Source organism: Mizuhopecten yessoensis, unplaced genomic scaffold, assembly GCF_002113885.1.
Source record: "Mizuhopecten yessoensis strain PY_sf001 unplaced genomic scaffold, ASM211388v2 scaffold715947, whole genome shotgun sequence".
NCBI classification, from domain to species: domain Eukaryota; kingdom Metazoa; phylum Mollusca; class Bivalvia; order Pectinida; family Pectinidae; genus Mizuhopecten; species Mizuhopecten yessoensis.
In genome coordinates this window covers 60,247-81,279 of record NW_018479871.1, presented here as the reverse complement: position 1 = coordinate 81,279, position 21,033 = coordinate 60,247, and the positions used below count along the sequence as shown (strand labels likewise).

Below are 21,033 nucleotides of genomic sequence, written 5' to 3'. Positions count from 1 at the left end.
AAAAAATGGTCAAAAATGAGTATTTTATCATTAAAAAATAAGGGGTAGGTGTAACTTAAATCGCCTTTCTGAGTTAAAAGAATAATATCAAGAAATTGTACTTCCATAATTTAAAAGAAAATTATATTTTTATCAATTCTCCAAACATTCATACATATATGATAACACACTTGGAAGAAATTGTATCAATTTTTTCTGCAAATGGTCAAAACCAAAAAAATCACCTAAAATCACATATTGTGTTAAATTGATATCTTTGACCGATCTTAGCACAAAAACGATCACACGGACATATACATTTTTTTGCATTTTCTACTATGCCAGTAACTCCCTTTTCCGAAAATCCATATAAGAAAAAAGTTTAATACAGGATTTTTTTTGATTTCTCAGAGGTGTACACCCTTATTAATTACCCATATTAAATTGAAACTAACCAGGACCCGTATTCAGGAAACCGTTATCATGACCTTTGTGCTCAAACCAGATTTCTTGTAACTAAATTAAATCATATAAAGCAATCAAAAAGTAAAATGTAAACGTTAAAAACAGTATCTGGCTTAAAGTCTCTTCAAACGTTTTTGAAATTGGGCTTGGCCACATAACCCATGCTTGAGCATGAGAACGGTTTCATGAATACGGGCACAGTACTCCTTTTATTATGTCCCCCAAACGAAGTGGGGGACATATTGTTTACTCCGTTTCTTATTATTATTATAAGCAGTATTATTATTATTCTTTCTTCTTCTTTTTCAACTCGAATAGTTGCGTATTCAAGTCTTTATTTTCAGATCGTTGCCATAGCAACCACACGGCACGGATGCTTCTGATTGGTCGAAATTTAGATATTGTTCGATTTTAATGAAAACTAGTATGTAGGGGTATTTGGGGACTGAAAATTTAACCGCATATGTTTCGTTGCCATAGTAACCACACGGAGGCTTCCGATTGGTCGAAATTTAGCTATTGTTTATTTTTTATGAAAATTGGTAAATAGGAGTATACATGTGAGGAGACTGCGAATTCAACAGCATAAGTTTCGTTGCCATACAAACCATATAAAGGCTTCGGATTGGTCGAAATTCAGATATTGTCGATTTCACTCAAATTTTAGTATGTAGGTGTTTTATGCCATTGTGATCCTTTTGTGATTCATCTTTGGGGACTTTTACTACTTGTTCCCTGTTGAATTGATAGTCTTTTCAACAGTAAACGAATCTTGTGGTATTTTTTTTTTTACTAAAACTGGGTTTGACAGGCACCTTTTGAAGTTAGTTTCTGGTTTGACCTATTTACGCAAACAGTATTATGTCTAAAATTGAACAATAGAGATTTTCTGATCGAGAAGTTTAAAGCTTTAAACGAAACAAGCAAAGCAAGCGAACAGGAAGTATTAAAAAATGCCGATAACCGAATTGTGATTTTCAAGATGACAAACTAAATGCACTCATATGTAAAATGAAACAAGCACAACAAAGGACCAATGGGCAACTACATATGAAATTTGAGGACGATCCGTCAAGTAAATCTTGAACAAGAAACCCTATAAGGATATTGGCGTCCACTATAAAAGGATCTTTATGAGATCTTCAGAAGATGATCTTTTACCTTCTTTTCTCTTCATTTTTCTTACACGTACAATAATCTAGCCCCATGTTGGAAATCCTAAACAAGAATCTTGTACAACTTAAAGCTAGTAATATAATGTCATATGTTATATGCCACTATGACAAATGTATTTGATAAGAATTTCATTACTGCTTAAAATAAATGTACTTCTTAAATATCTATTAGTGCTGTCAATGTCAGAGGAATTCTCATTAGGGCCTTGGGTCGTATTCATGCAACCTTTCTCATGCTCAGGCCGGTATTGTGTGCTCAAACCATTTTTTTATAATTCACTTAATCATGTCGAACGATTAAAACCTCAAATGAACACATTGCAAACAATATTCGGCTGTTTTTCCAAATCATTGATAAAATAAGATTATATTATTAAGTTATAACCGGATCAAGAAATCTCGCTTGAGCACAAAATCCATGCTTGAGCACGAGAACGGTTTCATGAATACAGGCCCTGGTGAGACCAAAAATATAAAATAGAATTGTCAAAATTCAAGATGGCTATCTGGTGGCCATCTTGGTTTTCCTATCAGTCCCAAAATTTCAATTCCTGACAAGGACCATGGGAAACTCTAAAAGGAAACTGAAGAAACATCCTTCTAGTACTTTCTGAGGATTAGCGCTAACAACCTTAAACTTTCAAAATTCAAGATGATTGTGTGTTGGCTATCCTGGTTTTCCTATCAGTCCCAAAATAATAATTCCTGACAAGGGACTATTGGAATCCCTCATAAGAAATTGAAGAAAGATCCCTGCAGTACCTACTTTCTGAAGGATTAGCGCTAACAACATTTGACTCTCAAAATTCAAGATGACCACCTGCCAGCCCTTTTGTTTTCTGTAAATCCCAAAGTTATAATTCCTGACAAGGAACCACCGGAAACTCTAATAAGAATTGGAGAAAGATCCCTTCAGTACTTTCTGAGGACTCTCAAAATTCAAAATGGTCACCTATCGGCCCTTTTTGATTTCCTATCATTCACAAAACAATAATTCCTGACAAGGGACCATTGGAAACCCTCATAAGAATTGAAGAAATGTCCCTTCAGTACTTTATGAGGATAAGCGCTAACAACCTTTGACTCTCAAAATTCAAAATGGCCACCTGTCGGCCATCTTTGTTTTCCTATCATTGCCGAAAATATACATAACAAGGCACGATATGAAATCTTCATGTGAAATTTGAGAAAGATCCTTCCAGTGCTTACTGAGAAGTAGAGCTACAATGTAACAAACTTTAAGTCTCAAAATTAAAGATGACCGACAGGAGGCCATCCTGGTTATCTGATCAGTCTTAATATTCGATATGCAAAATTAGGGACTCAGGGTAACCTTCATATTAAATTTGAGAAACAATCTCTGGTGCTTTCCTTTTCTAAAATTAGCGCTTACAAACTTAAACTCTCAAAGTTCAAGATGACTATCTTGGTTTTCCGATCAGTCTCAATATTCGATATGAGTTACTAAGGACCAAGGGGGACCTCTCGTATAGAATTTGAGAAAGATCCCTACAGTACCTTTCTGCGAAATGCACTAATAAACTTTTACTCTCAAATTTCAAGATGATTGCTTGCCAGTCAATGGTTTTCGATCAGACACACAATTTGATATGCGTAATAAGAGTCCATGGGAAACCTCTATGTGAAATGTGAAAACGATACCTCACGTACTTTCTGAGTAATACTGCTAACAAAATTTAACCCACAAAATTCACCTTGGTTTCTGATTTGTCCAAATATTCAATAGGGGGTATGGGGAACCTTCATGTGAAGTTTGAGAAAATCTTCTCTTGTACTTTCTGAGAAATAGCGCTAACGAGAAATATTTAAGGATGGATGGATGTACCACGGACCATGAACGAAGGTTGATTTGAATAGCCCACCATCTCATAATGGGCTATAAATAGCGACAACAAATATCACTTGTCAAATTCAAAACGGCTGCTTTGTGGCTAGCTTGTTATTCTGATCTCAAATTGAAAAAATGCACAACTACAATACTGAAATATGAGATAAATGTATGAGGTATATTTTGAGAAAAGGCGGCAACAAGAATTATTTTAGAACAGACAACAGACCTTTGACGAATGGCGATTTGAACAGCCCACTATCTGATAATCGTGTGTTAAAATCAAAATACAAAAATACATGTATCAATTAAGAGTAAATTTACTTAACAACCAAAGCATATCTGCAGTTCAAATGATTTTTGTTCATTTTATTGATACAAAATTATTGTTTTTCAAACAACTATAGATTATGTTATTATAATTTTCAAAAAATGCAATATCATGTTTTCTAGTTATGATTTCTAAACTTATCGAGCACTGAAATTAAGTGAGAACTATTGACAAGTTTATCGTAAGAAGTTTTTGATCAAACCATATTAACTATTTTCGTTTCCGAGTTTTGTAATAAGCACATAATGCCTGGTGTTCATAAATAAGAACACTATGTATTTACAAAGTCTTCGATATAGTTTTTAAGTACGTTGTTCCAACAACTGTTACGGTAAACATCAGAACAGCCTATCGTTGGTAACGTGTCACTCTACTGGAATTTAAATACAGAATGATGCGTGGATCAATTGGTTCCTCTCTCGACACACGTAACTTCTCCGCATCCTTTGAAACATGTCATAACAAAACCGAACCCTCGCGGTAAGCTGTTTGATTGGTTCCATGTAGGAAAACCTGACCAGTCGCTGGGCTGACACCTATTCATTATGCTTCATTTGATTTTTATAAAAGACATGACACTAGTCTACTTTTGGAGGACGCGGTCGAGTGATCCTCTTGTTCTTTATAGAGTGTTTCATCGTGAATAGTTTCGTAAAGTAACTGATACGTGAATAGATCTGTAGATAATTGAGTTGTAGTTATCTTAATAGAGTTGAAACAAACGGACGTAGTTAGTATCATCCTCAGTGAGTACAAACATGTCACCACAGACAGCTATTGCAAATGGGTCGTTTATTCCGTCAGATGACGTCAGCAGTTCCCTGATGTATGTCCCGTCCCCAGACATCTGCACGACGTTGTTTGAATATGGTAGATGTTTCCCTCTCTATCAACGTTAAGACCAGCAGCATTTTTCACGAGAGCGACTTTCATCACATCCTGGAGATGTGTGTCAGCCGACAGTCTTGACATCACAGCTTCCCCCTGAGTGTTAATATGACAGCTAACCAGTACGTCTTCACTTGTTGGGTCATGTGAGACGAAATAACACATACCACTATACTGATGTAACAGCTCAGCGGTGCCGTCCTGTGTCACACTGAACACTTCTGCTTCTTCTGTGTCAGCTTCCTCTGTGTCTGAACAAACGACAAATCTTCCGTTGATATGGGTTATACCGAGGCAGCCTTTACCATCTGGCAAACAGATCTCGGAAGAAAGTGATATTTTTGAGTTTTCGACTTTCACGATATGGACACCACCAGGACTGCTAACTGACACAGCCACTATGTTGTCGTTCACTAAACACATATCCCAAGGAGTTCCTTGAATGGTCAACTCATCCAGGTACTGTCCTTGATCTGTAAACAGCTTCAGCTTTTTGTTTTTGAGATCACTTACTATTATTTGATTGTACGGAAGGTACACAACGCCAGCTGCATCACAATCCTTCTCATCTGATGTTGTTTTTATATCAAACTGTTGAACTTCTCTCACGCGACGGCCAAGCAATGGTGAAGCAAGGTAACCATGACTCACAGGAAAACGTCGTGGTGGGTTCTCAATGACGATATCCCCCATTACGTCATGAAGAAAGGTTGTATGTCCTGGTTCAGTCTGATGCTGAATATTGATGGACGTGAACGATTCGTTCATCTCCGTGACCAGGACCTTACACGACTCCACTTCTGCCTGTCCTCTTTGATACAGCACTATCGTTTCAGTGTTATCGTTTTCCTCTGTAGCTTTAATGGACGACTTCAGTGTATTTAGCATACTTTTCTTTAGACGTTCACATTGCCGTAAGGAGTCGTCTAATTTCCTCTTTTCGTCTTTGATCAGCGTGATCAACTTGTCAGTGCAGTTCTTTTGAAGCTCGTCAAGCCGTTTGTCGATCCTTTGACGTAGATCTGTAATACTCTGGAGAGCAATTTCTTGGTTCTTTACAATGACGTGGAGCTGTTCGTCAAAGTCCTTCACTAAAGAGTTCATGACCTCTGCGCCTTTCTTCAGTTGTGCCTGCATATCTGTCAGTTGTGATCCTGCTTTTAGTTTCAGAATGTATTCCGTCGCTGTTGTCACTGCTTCACAACGTCTGTGATCTTTAAAGACACACATGCTACAACCGAGAAGTTTGTGATCTTCACAGTACCAAACCATCTTCTTGTCGTGTTGGTCACAGTGAGGAACAGCCGGGTTCTGTTTTTGTCTATTGCTGTCGTGCCTGGTTATATCTAATATATCACATCCAATATGTACGACATCGTGGTGATCAATTTTACAAGTCTCACAGAAACCGGATTCAATTTTTTTACACCAGAACTTGGCAGGACTGGACGGATTTCCTTTTGTTTGACAGGGTGTGCAGTACAGTGGTTCAGACGACTGTTCCTTAAGCTTGATCAGTTCTTGGATCACACCATTAGTTGGAAACTGTTTAGCCCAGTTTTCCTTGGTTTCCGCTTGATTGACAAGCGTGGCCATTCCTCTACAAACTGGACACGGAAAAGATGTTGCCGAAGCCATCTTGCCAGACAACTCCTTGGTGATGTAGGTCCCGAGACAATCCTGACAGAAGCAGTGGAGACACGGTAAGGACTTTGGCTGTCGTAGTCGCTCCAGACAGATTGGACACTCCAGTAAGTGTAAGTCTAGTTCCGGAAAGGGTCCTCCTTCAGCCATGATGAGGATCAGTTTGGTTCAATTTTAACCTGAAAAATGTAGAAATGCATACGATTATTAGATTGATATATTACTGATTGTCCCTGATCTAAAGAATGTTGCTTATGTAAACTACAGCTTTATGTACGGTAAATTAGAGTATTATAGATTGTGTTCTGTGATATGACCGGTAACAGTATTCTTTGAAAAATGTCATTAAGAGACGAAAGATAACACTTAAAACCTTATATAATGCCGTTGCTATTTTCAAGTATCGCCCAGTATTCTTATTAAAGGGGCTGGTCGGGGGAAACAATACAAAATAAATGGGTCTAAATGCGTTCTCTGGCCTTCCAAAAGTTATACCACGCCAATATGATTGAGTTCTGCTTACAATGTCCAGTTTTGACCACTGAAATCTCGGGGAAGCCCCGCGTAAATTTAGCGCAGATCTATTTATATATGTCACGTGGTTGTTTCGAAAGTGAGACAGTGAAGATAACAACAATAGCACGCCGTCATGTGCCATGTTTGACTCAACTAGCGGACAAGACAGCAATACTATAAGTAAATAATTGTTTTTAAAGGTCATGTATGATGCAAGTGTAGTATTCTAACGGTATTGATACCTCGTGCCTGTCATGATTTTGCATGCATCTTTTTCTTTCGCCACGTTGTTTACATTTGGCCTTGTTGATGATGCGTGTGCGGTAGAATTACATCACTGATCTGGGTCAATTGAGAGTTTTAGACTGTCAGGTGAAGATTAAGGATTTCTTTAATATAATTATAATTTTTACTCTTAGGGTGTGAATTTCAGCAAAATTTGAGTCGGTATATTTCATAAAAAGGTATTTCAAACATGTGTATGCCATTTTAGTTAATATGACATTTTTCCCCCGACCAGCCCCTTTAAGTAGAGTCTCATAAAACGGTTATCTCATCATTTTTAAATAATTTAATCTTGCTTGTAACAAGCATTTTCATTGGCTTAAAAATTTATGTTATCAGCCCATAACGTAAAACAATTACATCGCCGTTTGTAACGTTGCTTTCGATCGGCTAATACAGCGGCGTAATAATTTCTAAGAGAAAATAGTCCATCAATAAATGTGGATTTCCACAGGGATTTTGTATAGTAGATTAAATCATAACGATTGACTTGAATATATATTTCATGTTATGGAGCTATAACATACACTCATCATAAACCATCTGTACTCTCATCATAAACCGCTTCGCAGTTTATTTAGAGTACACTCCGTTTTTTATATAGCTCCATAACATGAAAAATATATTCAAGTTAATCCTTAAATAGGAAAAAAATGTACACCTGACAAAATTGAAAATAATATTAAAAGTCACAATACCAACAGCAAGTTATTTCAAAGAATACTGTCAATCAGGCATCTTCTAAACAACATTTGTTGTCGATATCACATGATATCTATCAGACATTATTTCAGTTTAAGTCTCCTTTGTCCAACAATGCTCCCGACCAAATTTGGTCAGAATCTAATCTGACATTCTGGACTATGGATGGACTGACGATGGATAGATGAAAGAACCAATGGATGATGGACTAAGGATGCATCTATAAAGGGCCAGAAGAGTTTACATAGGCTCATTAGGCCAGCATCACTCACATGGTATTATTGTCACTCTGACACGTGACCTTAAAAGTGTAATAAAATAAACATACAGGCAAAATATCATAACCTATGTCAAGTTATTCAAACTTATTAAAATAACAAACTGTATAGTCTTTCATCCTTGCCAAATATCATCACTTTAGACCATTTGTTTTTGAGAAGAGGTTATTTAAATATACACACTTGCCAATGCGTTTTTGATAGTGGGTACAAATCATTCATATGAACAGACATGATAGTTCTTCATCTGAGCATGCTATTGTCAAATAGCACCATTCTATGCCTTTTGTATATAAAATGCATTTGAAGGTTTTCAACACAGCCCGGTGACCCCTGTGAACTTAAATATAGGTGAAGGTCATTTATTTAATCAAACATTATTTCTCTTGATCTGAACATATTTCTGATGCAATATTAGCACGCTGGACCTTTTGGCTATTCAGAAGGAGTCATTTAAATGTGTTCAATGTATTTGAACCCTGTGACCTTAATAATGAAGGTTAGTCATTTAATATAGCGTAGGAGCTCTTTATCTTATCATGTTACAGCTTAAATAGTTGGTTATTTGCAAAACACCTTTGAAATGTTTTAAACACATTTGAACCATGTGACCCCTGTGACCCCTGAATATGGGTGAAAGTCATTGATGTTAACACCCTTGGCAGCTCTTCATCTTAGCCTGCTACTGGCCAGATATCATCACCCTGGACATTTTGGTTATTTAGAAGAAGTCGTTTATATAAATAGTTGATGCCGGACAGACAAACGGACGGATGCAGCGTCATAGCATAAGCTCTTCTGGCGATGTGAGCTAAAAAAATTAAAAACCAAGTAGTAATTGTAATGGGGGACCATTACAGAAGTCCCCCAAACTGCCCCCATAGTCGCAAAGATGCATCAGAAAAGGATCGTAATGCCATAAAACACCTACATACTAAATTTAAGTGAAATTGAACAATATCTAAATTTCGACCAATCAGAGGTCTCCTTGTGGTTGCTATAGCAACGAAACCTATGCAGTTGAATTGGAAGTCCCCTAATACCCCTATATACCAATTTCCATCAAAATCTAACAATATCTAATTTTTCGACCAATCAGAAGCCTCCGTGCCGTGTGGTTGATATGGCAACAATCTAACAATAAAGACTTGAATGCACAACATAAATGCCAATTATAAATCATGTGAGGTTTCATCAAAATAGGCTTTAAGGTTTTTTCAAGAAAATGGTCGGACAATTTAATGGCGAAAAAGAAGAAGGAGAAGAATAGTAATATAATAAGTACTAATTGTGATGGAGGANCCCCCCCCCCCCCCCCAGCTATGTTGGCAATGCCAAAATACACTTACATATGAAATTTGATCTAAACTAATCAATAATTGATTTCGACCAATCAGAGGCCATGGCGGCCATGTTGGATGCGCAGCTGTGAAAAAAATGTGTCTTGCACATCAAGGCACAAGCCCAAATACTCATTGAAGTTTCATTGGAGTCCAATGAAAAGTTTCTGAGAAAATGTGCGGAGATATTTGAAGGCGGTAGAAGCAGAAAAAGAAGGTGAAGAAAAAAAAAGAAGAAGAAAACGGAATAATAATAATAACAAGTACCAATTGGGGGTCATTACAGAGGTAACCCAAACTCCCGCAGTTATGTTCCCAGTGCCAAAATAGACCTACATACCAATTGAGTGAAATCAAACAATATCTTAATTTCGAACAATCAGAACCAAGTATACAGCGTCCATTTGACATGTGCAATTGCAAAAAAAGGTGTCTTGCACATCTAGGCACACGTCCCAATACTCATGTGAAGATTCATTGGAATCTAACAAACAGTTCCTGAGAAAATGTGCGGACAAAATTGCATAATAATAATAATAATAATACGAAACGGAGTAAAACCAATAAGTCCCACACTTCGTTTGGGAGACTTAATAATAAGAAGAAACAGAGTGAACACAATATCAACCAATATAATACAAGAGGCCAAAAGTGTTTGACATATTTGACCCCCATGACCTTGAAAGTAGGTTGAGGTCATTTTCATTTGAAACCTTTGTCAGGCTACATCCCAAGGTGCTACTAGCAAATTAGTATGATCATACGCTTGTCAGTTATTTAGTAGGTCAAGGTAATTACCATGACAGTTAGCCTTTCCATTCTTCAGAAGAAGTTGTTTAAAGGAAAATTTGACGGACCACAGATGGAAAACAGACACTGCAACATGGCATAAGCTTACTAGCCCTTCAGGTAGGTAAGCTTAGAACATATCTATTTTCATATCATTTAAACGAGAGGCCCAGAGGGCCTGTATCGCTCACCTGGATACTAAAGCAATCATGCCAAATATTCTCCGAATGAGATCAAGGGAATATGCCAGACCCCAAGGCCAATCCTTGTAGCATATCTGTACATGTATTAGATTATTCATGCCCAGCAATTTTATGTATGGTTATGGGGTGGGGATTTCAACCATTTCAAAGTTATGACCCAGGGGTTAAGTCTGCAAGGGTGGGGCAGACCGTTGGGTCAATTCTAATATCATGACTGCATTCGTCTTTTTATGCCCAGCATTTATATATATAGTTTTGGGGTGGGGATCTCAACAGTTTTAAAGTTATGGCCCAGGGACTATGTCTCCAAGGGTGGGGCCAGACCCTATAGCCATCCTGGAAGCAAATGTGCATTCTTCTCTTTATACTCTGCAATTGTTTACCTTGTTTATATGGTGGGGATCTCAACCATTTCCAAGTAATACACTTTTTTTGGCCCAACCCCTTAGCCCGGGGGGTCAGCCCCACCATTTGTATAATTTTGAATCCCTAACTCCCATGAATGCTTCCGACCAAATATGATTGATATCCATGGCATAATTCTACAGTAGAAGTCGTTTATAGCAATATAGCCAAATTGCCCCCTTTTTGCCCTGCCCCTCAGCCCCCTGGGGGGTCGGCCCCATCATTTGTACAATTTTGAATCCCCACCACCTATAGATGCTTCCAGTCAAATATGGTTGATATCCACTTCTCAGTTCCAGAGAAGAAGTCGCTTAAAGCAATATAGCCAAATTGACCCCTTTTGGCCCAGCCCCTCAGCCCCCTTGGAGGTCAGCCCCACCATTTGTACAATTTTGAATCCCCACCACCTAGGGATGCTTCCAGTCAAATTTAGTTGAATTCCAATCAGTGGTTAAGAAGAAGTCGTTTAAAGAAATTGTTGACGGACGGACGACGGACAGACGGACGGACGGATGGACGACGGACGCCACAGTATGGCATAAGCTTACCTTGGTCCTCAGGACCAGGTGAGCTAAACAAGAGGCCCAGAGGGCCTGTATTGCTCACCTGAATATGTTTAAAATAATTGGTATGAAGTAAAGATATAGCACTCCACGGTAGTTGCTGTAAGAACATATGAAATTTCAGAAAGATCCATCCAGTACTTGAGATATAGCGAGAACAAACTTCAAACAGAGCTCCACCCCTATGCCCCTAGGGGGTCATACCCACCGTTTATACAAAATTGAGTCCCCTTGGCCCAAAGATGCTCCAGACTAAATAAGGATAAAATCCAGTCATTCGTACAGAAGAAGGTATTTGAAGAATTTGCTATGTTTCCCCTATCTGGCCCACCCTTTTGCCCCCAGGGGGGCACACTCACTGCTTATACAAAATTGAGTCCCTTAATTTTGCCCAAGATCCTCAAATCCAAATTGGGAAGAAATCCCTTCATCCCTTTGGTAGAAGAAGGATTTTAAAGGTTTAACCTCTATTTCCCCTATTGGGCCCTGCCCTTGAAGACCACACCCACTGCTTATACAAAATTGAGTCCCCTTGGCCCAAGGATGCTCCAGACTAAATTAGGATAAAATCCCTTAACCCCTATGGTAGAAGAACGATTTTAAAGGTTTTACCTCTATTACCCCTATTGGGCCCCGCCTCTCTGCCTCCAGGGGGTCAGACACACCATTTATACAAAAGTTGTTCCCTTTTACCTGCTTCATACCAAATTTGGACAAAATCCTGTCATTCCTACAGAAGATGAAGGATTTTGAAGAATTTGCTATGTTTCCCCTATTTGGCCCTTCCTCCCTTCTGCCCCCAGGGGGGCCACACTCGCCGTTTATATGAAATTGAGTCCCTTTTGCCCAAGGATGCTCCAGACTAAATTAGGATAAAATCCCTTATTCCCTATGGTAGAAGAAGGATTATACAGGTTTTACCTATATTTTCCCTATTGGGCCCCACCCCTCAGGTCCCAGGGGGGCTACACCCACCATTTATACAAAATTAGTTCCCCTTCACCCAAGGATGCTCCACACCAAATATGGAACAAATCCTTTCATTCCTACAGAAGAAGAAGGATTTTAAAGAATTTGTTTTATTTCCCCTATTGGGCCACGCCATTCAGCCCCCAGGGGGGTCACACCCAGGGTTTATACAAAATTGGTCCCCCTTCACCCAAGAATGCTTCAGACCAAATATGGACTAAATCCTTTCATTCCTACAGAAAAAGAAGGATTTTAAAGAATAATTTGCTATATTTCCCCTATTGGGCCCTGCCCCTTAGGCCCCTTGGGGGGTCAGACCCACTGTTTATACAAAATCGGTTCCCCTCCACTAAAGAATGCATCATGCCAAATATGGAACAAATCCTTTTATTCCTACAGAAGAAGAAGGATTTTAAAGAATTTGTTATATTTCCCCTATAGGGCCATGCCCCTCAGTCCCCAAGGGGGCCAGACACACTGTTTATACAAAATTGGTTCCCTTTCACCCAAGAATGCTTCAAACCAAATATGGACCAAATATTTTCATTCCTACAGAAGAAGAAGGATTTTAAAGAGTTTACTATGTTTCCCCTATTGGGCCCCACCCCTCAGGTCCATGGGGGGTCAGACCCACCGTTTATACAAAATTGGTTCCCCTTCACCCAAGGATGCTTCATGCCAAATATGGAACAAATCCTTTTATTCCTACAGAAGAAAAAGGATTTTAAAGAATTTGCTATATTTCCCCTATTGGGCCCCGCTCCTCAGCCCCCAGGGGGGCCAGACCCACCATTTATACAAAATTTGTTCCCCTTCCCCCAAGGAAGCTTCTGACCAAATATTGAACAAATCGTTTCATTCCTACAGTAAAAGAAGCATTTTAAAGAATTTGTTATATTTCCCCTATTGGGCCATGCCCCTCAGCCCTCAGGGGGGCCAGACCCACCATTTATACAAAATGTGTTCCCCTTCCCCAAGGATGCTTCTGACCAAATTTGGTCAAAATCTTCTCAGTCGTTCATGACAAGTAGTGTTTTAAAGGAAAAGTTGAAGGACGGACGACGGACGGACGATGCGGTATGGCATAAGCTCACCATGGTCTTTAGGACCAGGTGAGGTAAAAACTAGAGCTGTCGCATATGGACATTCTGACTGCGTATTGCCCCTGAACGGGCTAAATAAACAACGGAAAAAATATATAGAAAGATCATGGATCATGAAAAAGTCTAACCTCAGATGACCGATGGAAAAGACAAACACCACTACCGTGACCTTTGTCTCAATGACCTCAGAATTTTGTCACAATGTAGCTTGCGTTCCAAGGTATGTGTATACAAAATACCTACCATTTTTGCAATAATTAGCCAATTCAGTAACATCATGCATGTGACCTTTGACCTGATGACCTTGGAAGTTTGTCATAATATAGCCTGCATAATTGGCTACGATACTCAATGGTATGTGTATAGCAAAAACCTACTATTTTCCAAGATAATTAGCCATTTCAGTAACTTCATTCATTCTTGACCTTAGACCTCTGACCCCACGACCTCAGAAGCTGTCAGTAGAGTAGATTACATTAATGCCTATAATATTTCAATGTATATGTGTATTCAAAATACCTATCGTTTCCGAAATATTTAGCCATTTCAGTAACGTATTTCATTCCTGACCTTTGACCCCCAGACCTCGGAAGTTTGTCAGTGGAGAAGCATTTATTAATCCCTATAATATTTCAATGTATATGTGTATACAAAATACCTACCATTTCTGAGATATTTAGCCATTTTAGTATTGTAATTCATTTGTGACCTTTGAACTTTGACCTCATGACCTCAGAAATTTGTCAGAAGAGTAGCTTTCATTAATACCTACAACATTTCAATGTATATGTGTATACAAAATAAATATGGTTGCCTAGATAATTAGCCATTTTCAGTAAGGTAATATACAGTCTACAGAAGTCAATGGCCATAATAACTCTGGTAAATATTCAAGAAACATAATGGCGTTCTGAGAGACACAAGTTCATTTGAGGTATAATGTGTGTTAAGTTTCATCAAAATCCATGCATAAACTTATGAGGAGTAGGAGGTACAATATTTTGTCTACAAAAAGAGTGATTCCAGTACCACATCCCCCTAACTTTGTTGCGGGTGGTATAAATATGCCACTTTCTTTCTGTCATATATAGCCTCCAAATCCAGGTTAATTTCAAAGATTCTATAAAAAAATTGGAATTAACATTTTGAAGGGTTTTTTTTTATCTGATTTACTATTCCATAAGAAATTATACTGTTCAGCTTTTAATTTCTAATGATAATTCTGAACAACAATTTCTCTTGTTATTTCATTTGATTTACTTTTCCATCAAAAATTTTTTTTTTTTTTTTTCAAGATGATGAATTGTGATACAGTAGATTTCTCTTAATATCACTTCCCATTTGTCAGAGAAAAACATGATATTAACAGAAACATGACATAAACAGAATACATATTTTCGGATGTTTTTCAGCCCTCAAAACCGGAAGTGAACTTAGTCAAATGCCTAAGTGATGTGGCTCTACGAAGAAGATTGATATTTTGTAACTAACCTTGTTCTTTACCCTAGTTGAAATATAGATATAAGTAAATAAGTATAGAAATACATATATTATTTGTATTTCATTTCAGTATGCAGTTACATTTCATATCGTTAGTAGCAAAATGACGATCAGTACGATTGTAATTATGATTGTTTACTGCAGTAGTGATGTAGGCATATAAGTGTTTGGCTGGTATTCTGCATCAAATTCAATTGTAAACATGAGACTTGGTAAATATTTACCTATATCTTGATATATATACTGTTCTTTCGCTAGTAACATCTTTTTATAGGTTAATTTCCTTAGATATTTGCTGCAAGTGTGTAATCGAAGATAGTACACATGTTATAATTAGTTGAAAGAATACACCACACTTGGCATTAGAAAAGTTTACAGATGTTAGACTGTCCTAGCTCCCCCAACCACAGGTGAATATCATGTTAACAAGTATGTAAGTCAACCTATTGTTTAACAGTCAGCCAGGTGTAAAAATAATATATATGTATATATATGAAGGAAATTTATAATTTGTTTTCTTCCTAAAGATTTTAAAATCCTTCTGTTTCATATCAAAGTTTTTGGAATTTTGTGCAGGTCCACAGTAAATCTGATACCTAAAAATGTAAATTGTGTAATTCCCTTTAGTAAGTACCACTCTGGAAAGCATGTATCATTAATATAAATTATTAGCCGGTCAGCTAGCTGGTGACCTGCAATAATGTTCTACGTGTTGATTTCCAACATTTTCATCTCCTATGAAGGGAAGTTGTAGACTGTGCATGCACAAAGTACATTGATGTTTTTTAGTGTAACAGGAGAATGAAAAATGCATGGCCAGACCGGGGTTTGAACCCAGGATCCTCTGAACTCTAGACGGACGGCCTACCAATTGAGCTATATATGGTCGCCAAATGTCGACTCAGTCAAGTTCCACTACATTATCATTATTTTTTTGGTAAGTCATTCTTAAGCTTCTGCATAAACACTAGTGTTGTCCAGATGATCGATTATAATCGGAAAGGCAACAGATTCCCGACAATCGATTATGAGATGTCAACATCGATGATTGTTTTCAAAACCGGAAGTGCGAGTTCTACTTTCATTTTCACTAAGAGAGAACAGTAGTTCTATGTCATTTTACTCTGAACCATAACTTCTTACCAATCATGCTATTTATACATAATTTATTGCAAAAATATAAATGATAACTGTTAATCAATAAAGATTGTTACATTGAAATGGTATGATAAAAAATAAAGATACAAAACTACGCAGAAAAGTTGAAATTTCATTAGTAGTATTAATTTAAGGAAAATCCATGCCATTGTAAAAAAAAGAAATATTTTTTTAAGGATTATGTAACGGTACGCTAACCGATTGATTATCGAAAATCGATCGGTTGACACTAACCGATTATATCCGATCAACGATGTGTGACCCGACATTCATAATATCATGTTCTACATGTTGATTTGAAACAATTTTATCTCCTGTGAGGGAAGTGGTAGATTGTGCATGCACAAAGTACACTGATTTTTTTATTATTATTTTTTTGGGGGAAATTATAAACACAAACCATTCAAAAGGTGGCTTTTTTGAAACATTAAAAAAAAACTACGCCATGGACAAACTGGGCAGATTTAACACAAAGATAAAGTATTTTCTATATTGGGCTAAAAACAGTGTCTGGTCAAATTCAGGCTGTTATTTAGGACAAAACACGTACAATGCCTAATGTGTATAAAGCTGGTTGGCTGTAGCTACATTTGTATAGGTGTACATATTTTTATAAATGCTAGGCATGTGCTAGGTGTGAGGCATGGTATAGGGACCAATATCAACAGTGAAAGGGACAGACAATTGTTTCCTACATTCGTATTTATTTCCAAGATGCACAAATCCAGTTGGTCTAGATCTAGATCAGTCAATGCATTATTACTACCAGAAGTAGCCTTGCTCATGTCCGCAAATTTGAAAGCTGTTGGGATTACTATTCAAACACGTGATTGTGGCAACTTCAATGAACACTGTCTAATGATAGTTTGTTTATGTCAAGTATAAGGGCATGTTATTTAGAGCTAACACGTCCTAGGTACAAAGGTATCAAATACTTTCGTTTTCTATATACGTAGGCCTACTGAAGTAAAAGTATGACAGCATTTTAAATATTGAATCCTGTCAATAATAAGTTCGAGTCTGTTTAATGGGAGATAAAATTGATACAAACACCACTGTTACACATATTACTCACCGTGCGAACTTAATATAAGATAATGAAAGCGCAGACAGGTATGTGTTTTCAAGACACAACACTTTTCTTCCTTGTCCCGCCCGAACACGGATGTTGCCTATTCAACTATAAGCAAAGAATCGGAATTGCGGTATAGAACTTCCGGAATTTTTAAGGTTGGTTGGTTGTATTGGTTTGAACGTCCTATCTACAGCAAAGGTGACTAAAGGATACCTTCACATATTATTAAAAAATTACAGAAACTGATTTATTTATCTTAACATAATTATATTTGGGATCAGGTATGTTTTAATGTATATATATATATTTTATGTATTTCTCGTATCCGACGTCTGTAATTACCCGCCTCATACCTGTACATAGTGTACGTCAACGCAGTGAAACCTAAAAACTTTCTTTGTTTTTGATACATATAGTTGTTAACTTTCAAGTTTGACCAACACATATACATTTTGCAGATAGCACAAACAGAGACGTATATATATACTACAGAGAGGCTGTATATGTCACTAGCACAAAGCTGTGTGTATGATGTTAACTCACATTTATATTACTGTGGCTCACAAAGCTGTGTGTATTATGCTAACTCACATTTATATTCCAGTGACTCACAAAGCTGTGCGTATGATGGCAACTCACATTTATATTACAGTGGCTCATAATAAATTATTTATATTATTATATGCATGGAAATTTCTCGGCATCACATTGGTCGGATCACGTGACCAGTCCTCAAAAACTCATGTAGACAGCTGGTTATAGCCAATATGGATTTCCCCGGAACCTGTCGTAGCGCATGCGCAGTTAGACCGGAATGCGATCTGTCGGATGACAATTCCGTCTTTTCGCATTGTAGAGGTATTGAATGTTACGTCATTAGTTTGTGTGAGAAAATTACGTCGTTTTCTTAAACAAATATGACGTTACTCCCACAAACAAATGACGTAACAATCAATACCTGCTCACAAGAGCAGATAACTCTGCAATACGAAAAGACGGAATAGCAGATGGCTGCTGGCGAACGTTTCTTCTCAGAAAATCAGAAAATTACCAAAATTATTCGAGGAGAAAGATGCTGTTAACATAAAAAAAAGGCCATTGAACACGCAGTGCATGTCCTCCATACTTATCTTAATATCTTCGAAAGCTGCAATGCTGAACTGTTGAATTCAAACCTGGCTAAATTTTACACGGAGGCTCGCGTACGAAAATTAGAAGCTATTTTTTTTATTTTTTATTTTATTTTTTTATTGTTGAAGCTTATAATTATATAATAAAACAGTTAGGGGCTTTTGTGCTGGTAAATATGTGATATGAACCTCGGTCGATATCACTCTTTCAGGTTCATATCACATCATATTCACCAGCACAAAAGTCCAAAATTGTATAATATAATATTTATAGGCTTTTAGATAAAGAGTTTTATCTATGTCAACTCTTATAACGTGTAATTTTAAAATCAATATTTTGAATTCCGATAATTAATGGAAGGGAGGTAACTCGTATAAATAAAATGATCGGTTTTAATTCAGGCTCCTCATCGGAATAAGACATAAAATGCAAGGTTAAATACTGCTATACATACAAACTGAGGAAAAAGTCGGATAATTTACTATGAATCAATGACATGATATCATGTTATAGGGGCCCTTGTGTTTACTGACGCCTTCAAACTTCTTAGACCCTAAACAGACTTTCTTACGATAAAACATACCATTGAACTCGCCTATTCCGAAGCTTATGTACATAATTAAATGCTGACGAGTTACTGTCGAGGGTGCAGAACCCACCTGTGCATGGTGGCAAATTAACAATAGGACTTGTTCAATGGAGGCTGGACACAAATGTATAAGACCAATAGTGTGTCTAATACGGTTAACACTATTCAAAGCACTTGAGTAAAGTGTTGTCAGCTAATAGTCGTCCGAGCTGAGGCTGACGATAGACCTGAACCGCCATTGAAATCTGCTCTGGCTCTGGTTCTGCCAAGGGAGTTAACTCCAGAAATATTCTTACGGCAGTACAGGAGAGATAAAGTTCCATTTAATTACAATTAGATAAGTAATGATTAAAAAAACCAAATATGAATAAAAAAAATACATTTATGTTAAATACAATAGAAATTAAAAGCTGAGAGGACAGGTGATCGGGAATCTCCTTACTAAGAGGATTATANATATATATATATATATATATATATATATATGTTAAGACATATATATATATATACAGTGGTTCGTTTATGAACATTTACACTATCGGTTCATCATTTGCACGAGTTGATCAATAAATACTGGACAATTAGCACCTCGGACCGAACGGAGCCGGGGGATATAGTTTACGTAATATATGTTGTAGAAGACATCGGGACGTACTTATCGTTCGTTATTAAATATCGTTAATGTTGAGAGTTCATATTGTGTCTTTGATTATTATATGAGTGATCAGAGACGTATATACTGGCTTTATGTGTCCCTGGAGTGATGTATCAAAGCACCAGTTCAGCAATACGGTAAAAGTTATGCATCATTCTCAAATGGTCGTTCATTTCGATCCTAACCCTGGTCGTAGTACAAAATAAGCATTATTTCCTTGGTCTTTATTTATTTCATTCGAAGTAAATATAAGTGTACTATCGACCTGTGTTATTATATCGTTTAGATTACGAAATTAGAGCGGCCGTGTTTGCATAGCTATACTGACAACGGCTTGTTCTCGTTTCCCCCACTTTTTAAAATAACATGGGGGGAAGAATGTTGTTAGTAGGATTATAGTCTGTTTCTAAGTAGTGTAGCCGGGTTCAGGTGCTACACAGATTCTTATAAATCACGAAGAAGCAAATTCCTAGTTATGCAATCGTTTTATTGGAGTCGAAAGACCCTGCAATAGCACAAATAAAACATATAAGCACATATTCAATACATAAAAGATCTACATTATACAATGGACATCAAATTAGCTTTACATAAAGATACACGATACCCGTAACGGTTGCAATTAACATTACGAATTTAATACAATACATTTGAAATACTTGTACATGATAAATTATAGAATTTACCAATTTTGCACATGAACTATGATAATTACGAGATAATTAAATAGTGCCTTATATTAAAAATACCTACCCTATCGCTCCGACAGGGGTCTAATGATGATAGCTCTACGTATAATATACGTTGCCTACATAATAGGTCTATGGTTCTGTTGAAAAGGAAAATAACAAAACTTAATATATAGTAAACATGTTTAGCAAATTACTTTTAAAATACTTTAGAGTGAATTACAGTTTCCATAAAAAGATAATGGAAACCACACCCAAAAATACGTTTATCAAAGAAAGATATTTTAACTTCTTCAAATATTTTAACAAATGCAAACATACTAATTCCATAAAGGTTACTCTAAAATATAGTATTTCAAATAGCTCAATACTAATATGTTTCATACACTTACTCTGAAATAAGTAGAGTTCTGTTCACCGCAGTCGGTATAATATATGTCGGTATAGGTTTCTATGTCTGGTCCGGTCTCTGTCCAGTGCGGGAGTGAAGATACAAGACGTACAAGTGCACGAGCTGACATGCGATCACGTGACAAGACATTTACATAACAAAACAGCACAGGTAACAAACACTTGAGACACACGTTGACCAGACAAACCGGTTGAACGAGTACGAGAATCGGTATATAAAAATAGTTAAGTACGTCAGACATACGTACAACTTAAGCATTCTCACTTAGACAATACTATATAGTTTAATAATTTGAATTAAACTCTTATTACAAAATAACCTAAAATACAGCACTGCCACA

The 21,033-nt window shown here is 37.1% G+C and overlaps 1 protein-coding gene and 1 long non-coding RNA gene across 2 annotated transcripts; both read right to left on the bottom strand.

Annotated features, from left to right (window-relative positions):
- Positions 1–4,117: 4,117 nt before the first annotated feature.
- LOC110441429 (E3 ubiquitin-protein ligase Midline-1-like) lies at positions 4,118–17,308 on the bottom strand. The gene is made up of 2 exons (XM_021484558.1): positions 17,218–17,308; positions 4,118–6,510 (listed from the first exon to the last, which is right to left on the bottom strand). The coding sequence occupies exon 2, from the start codon at positions 6,479–6,481 to the stop codon at positions 4,610–4,612; it is 1,872 nt and encodes a 623-aa protein (XP_021340233.1). The 5' UTR covers positions 6,482–6,510; positions 17,218–17,308; the 3' UTR covers positions 4,118–4,609.
- Positions 17,309–20,058: 2,750 nt separating this feature from the next.
- LOC110441427 lies at positions 20,059–21,017 on the bottom strand. Its single transcript, XR_002461869.1, has 3 exons — positions 20,674–21,017; positions 20,346–20,421; positions 20,059–20,097 (listed from the first exon to the last, which is right to left on the bottom strand). It is a non-coding gene; the product is annotated as an uncharacterized LOC110441427 (long non-coding RNA).
- Between the last annotated feature and the right edge of the window lie 16 nt (positions 21,018–21,033).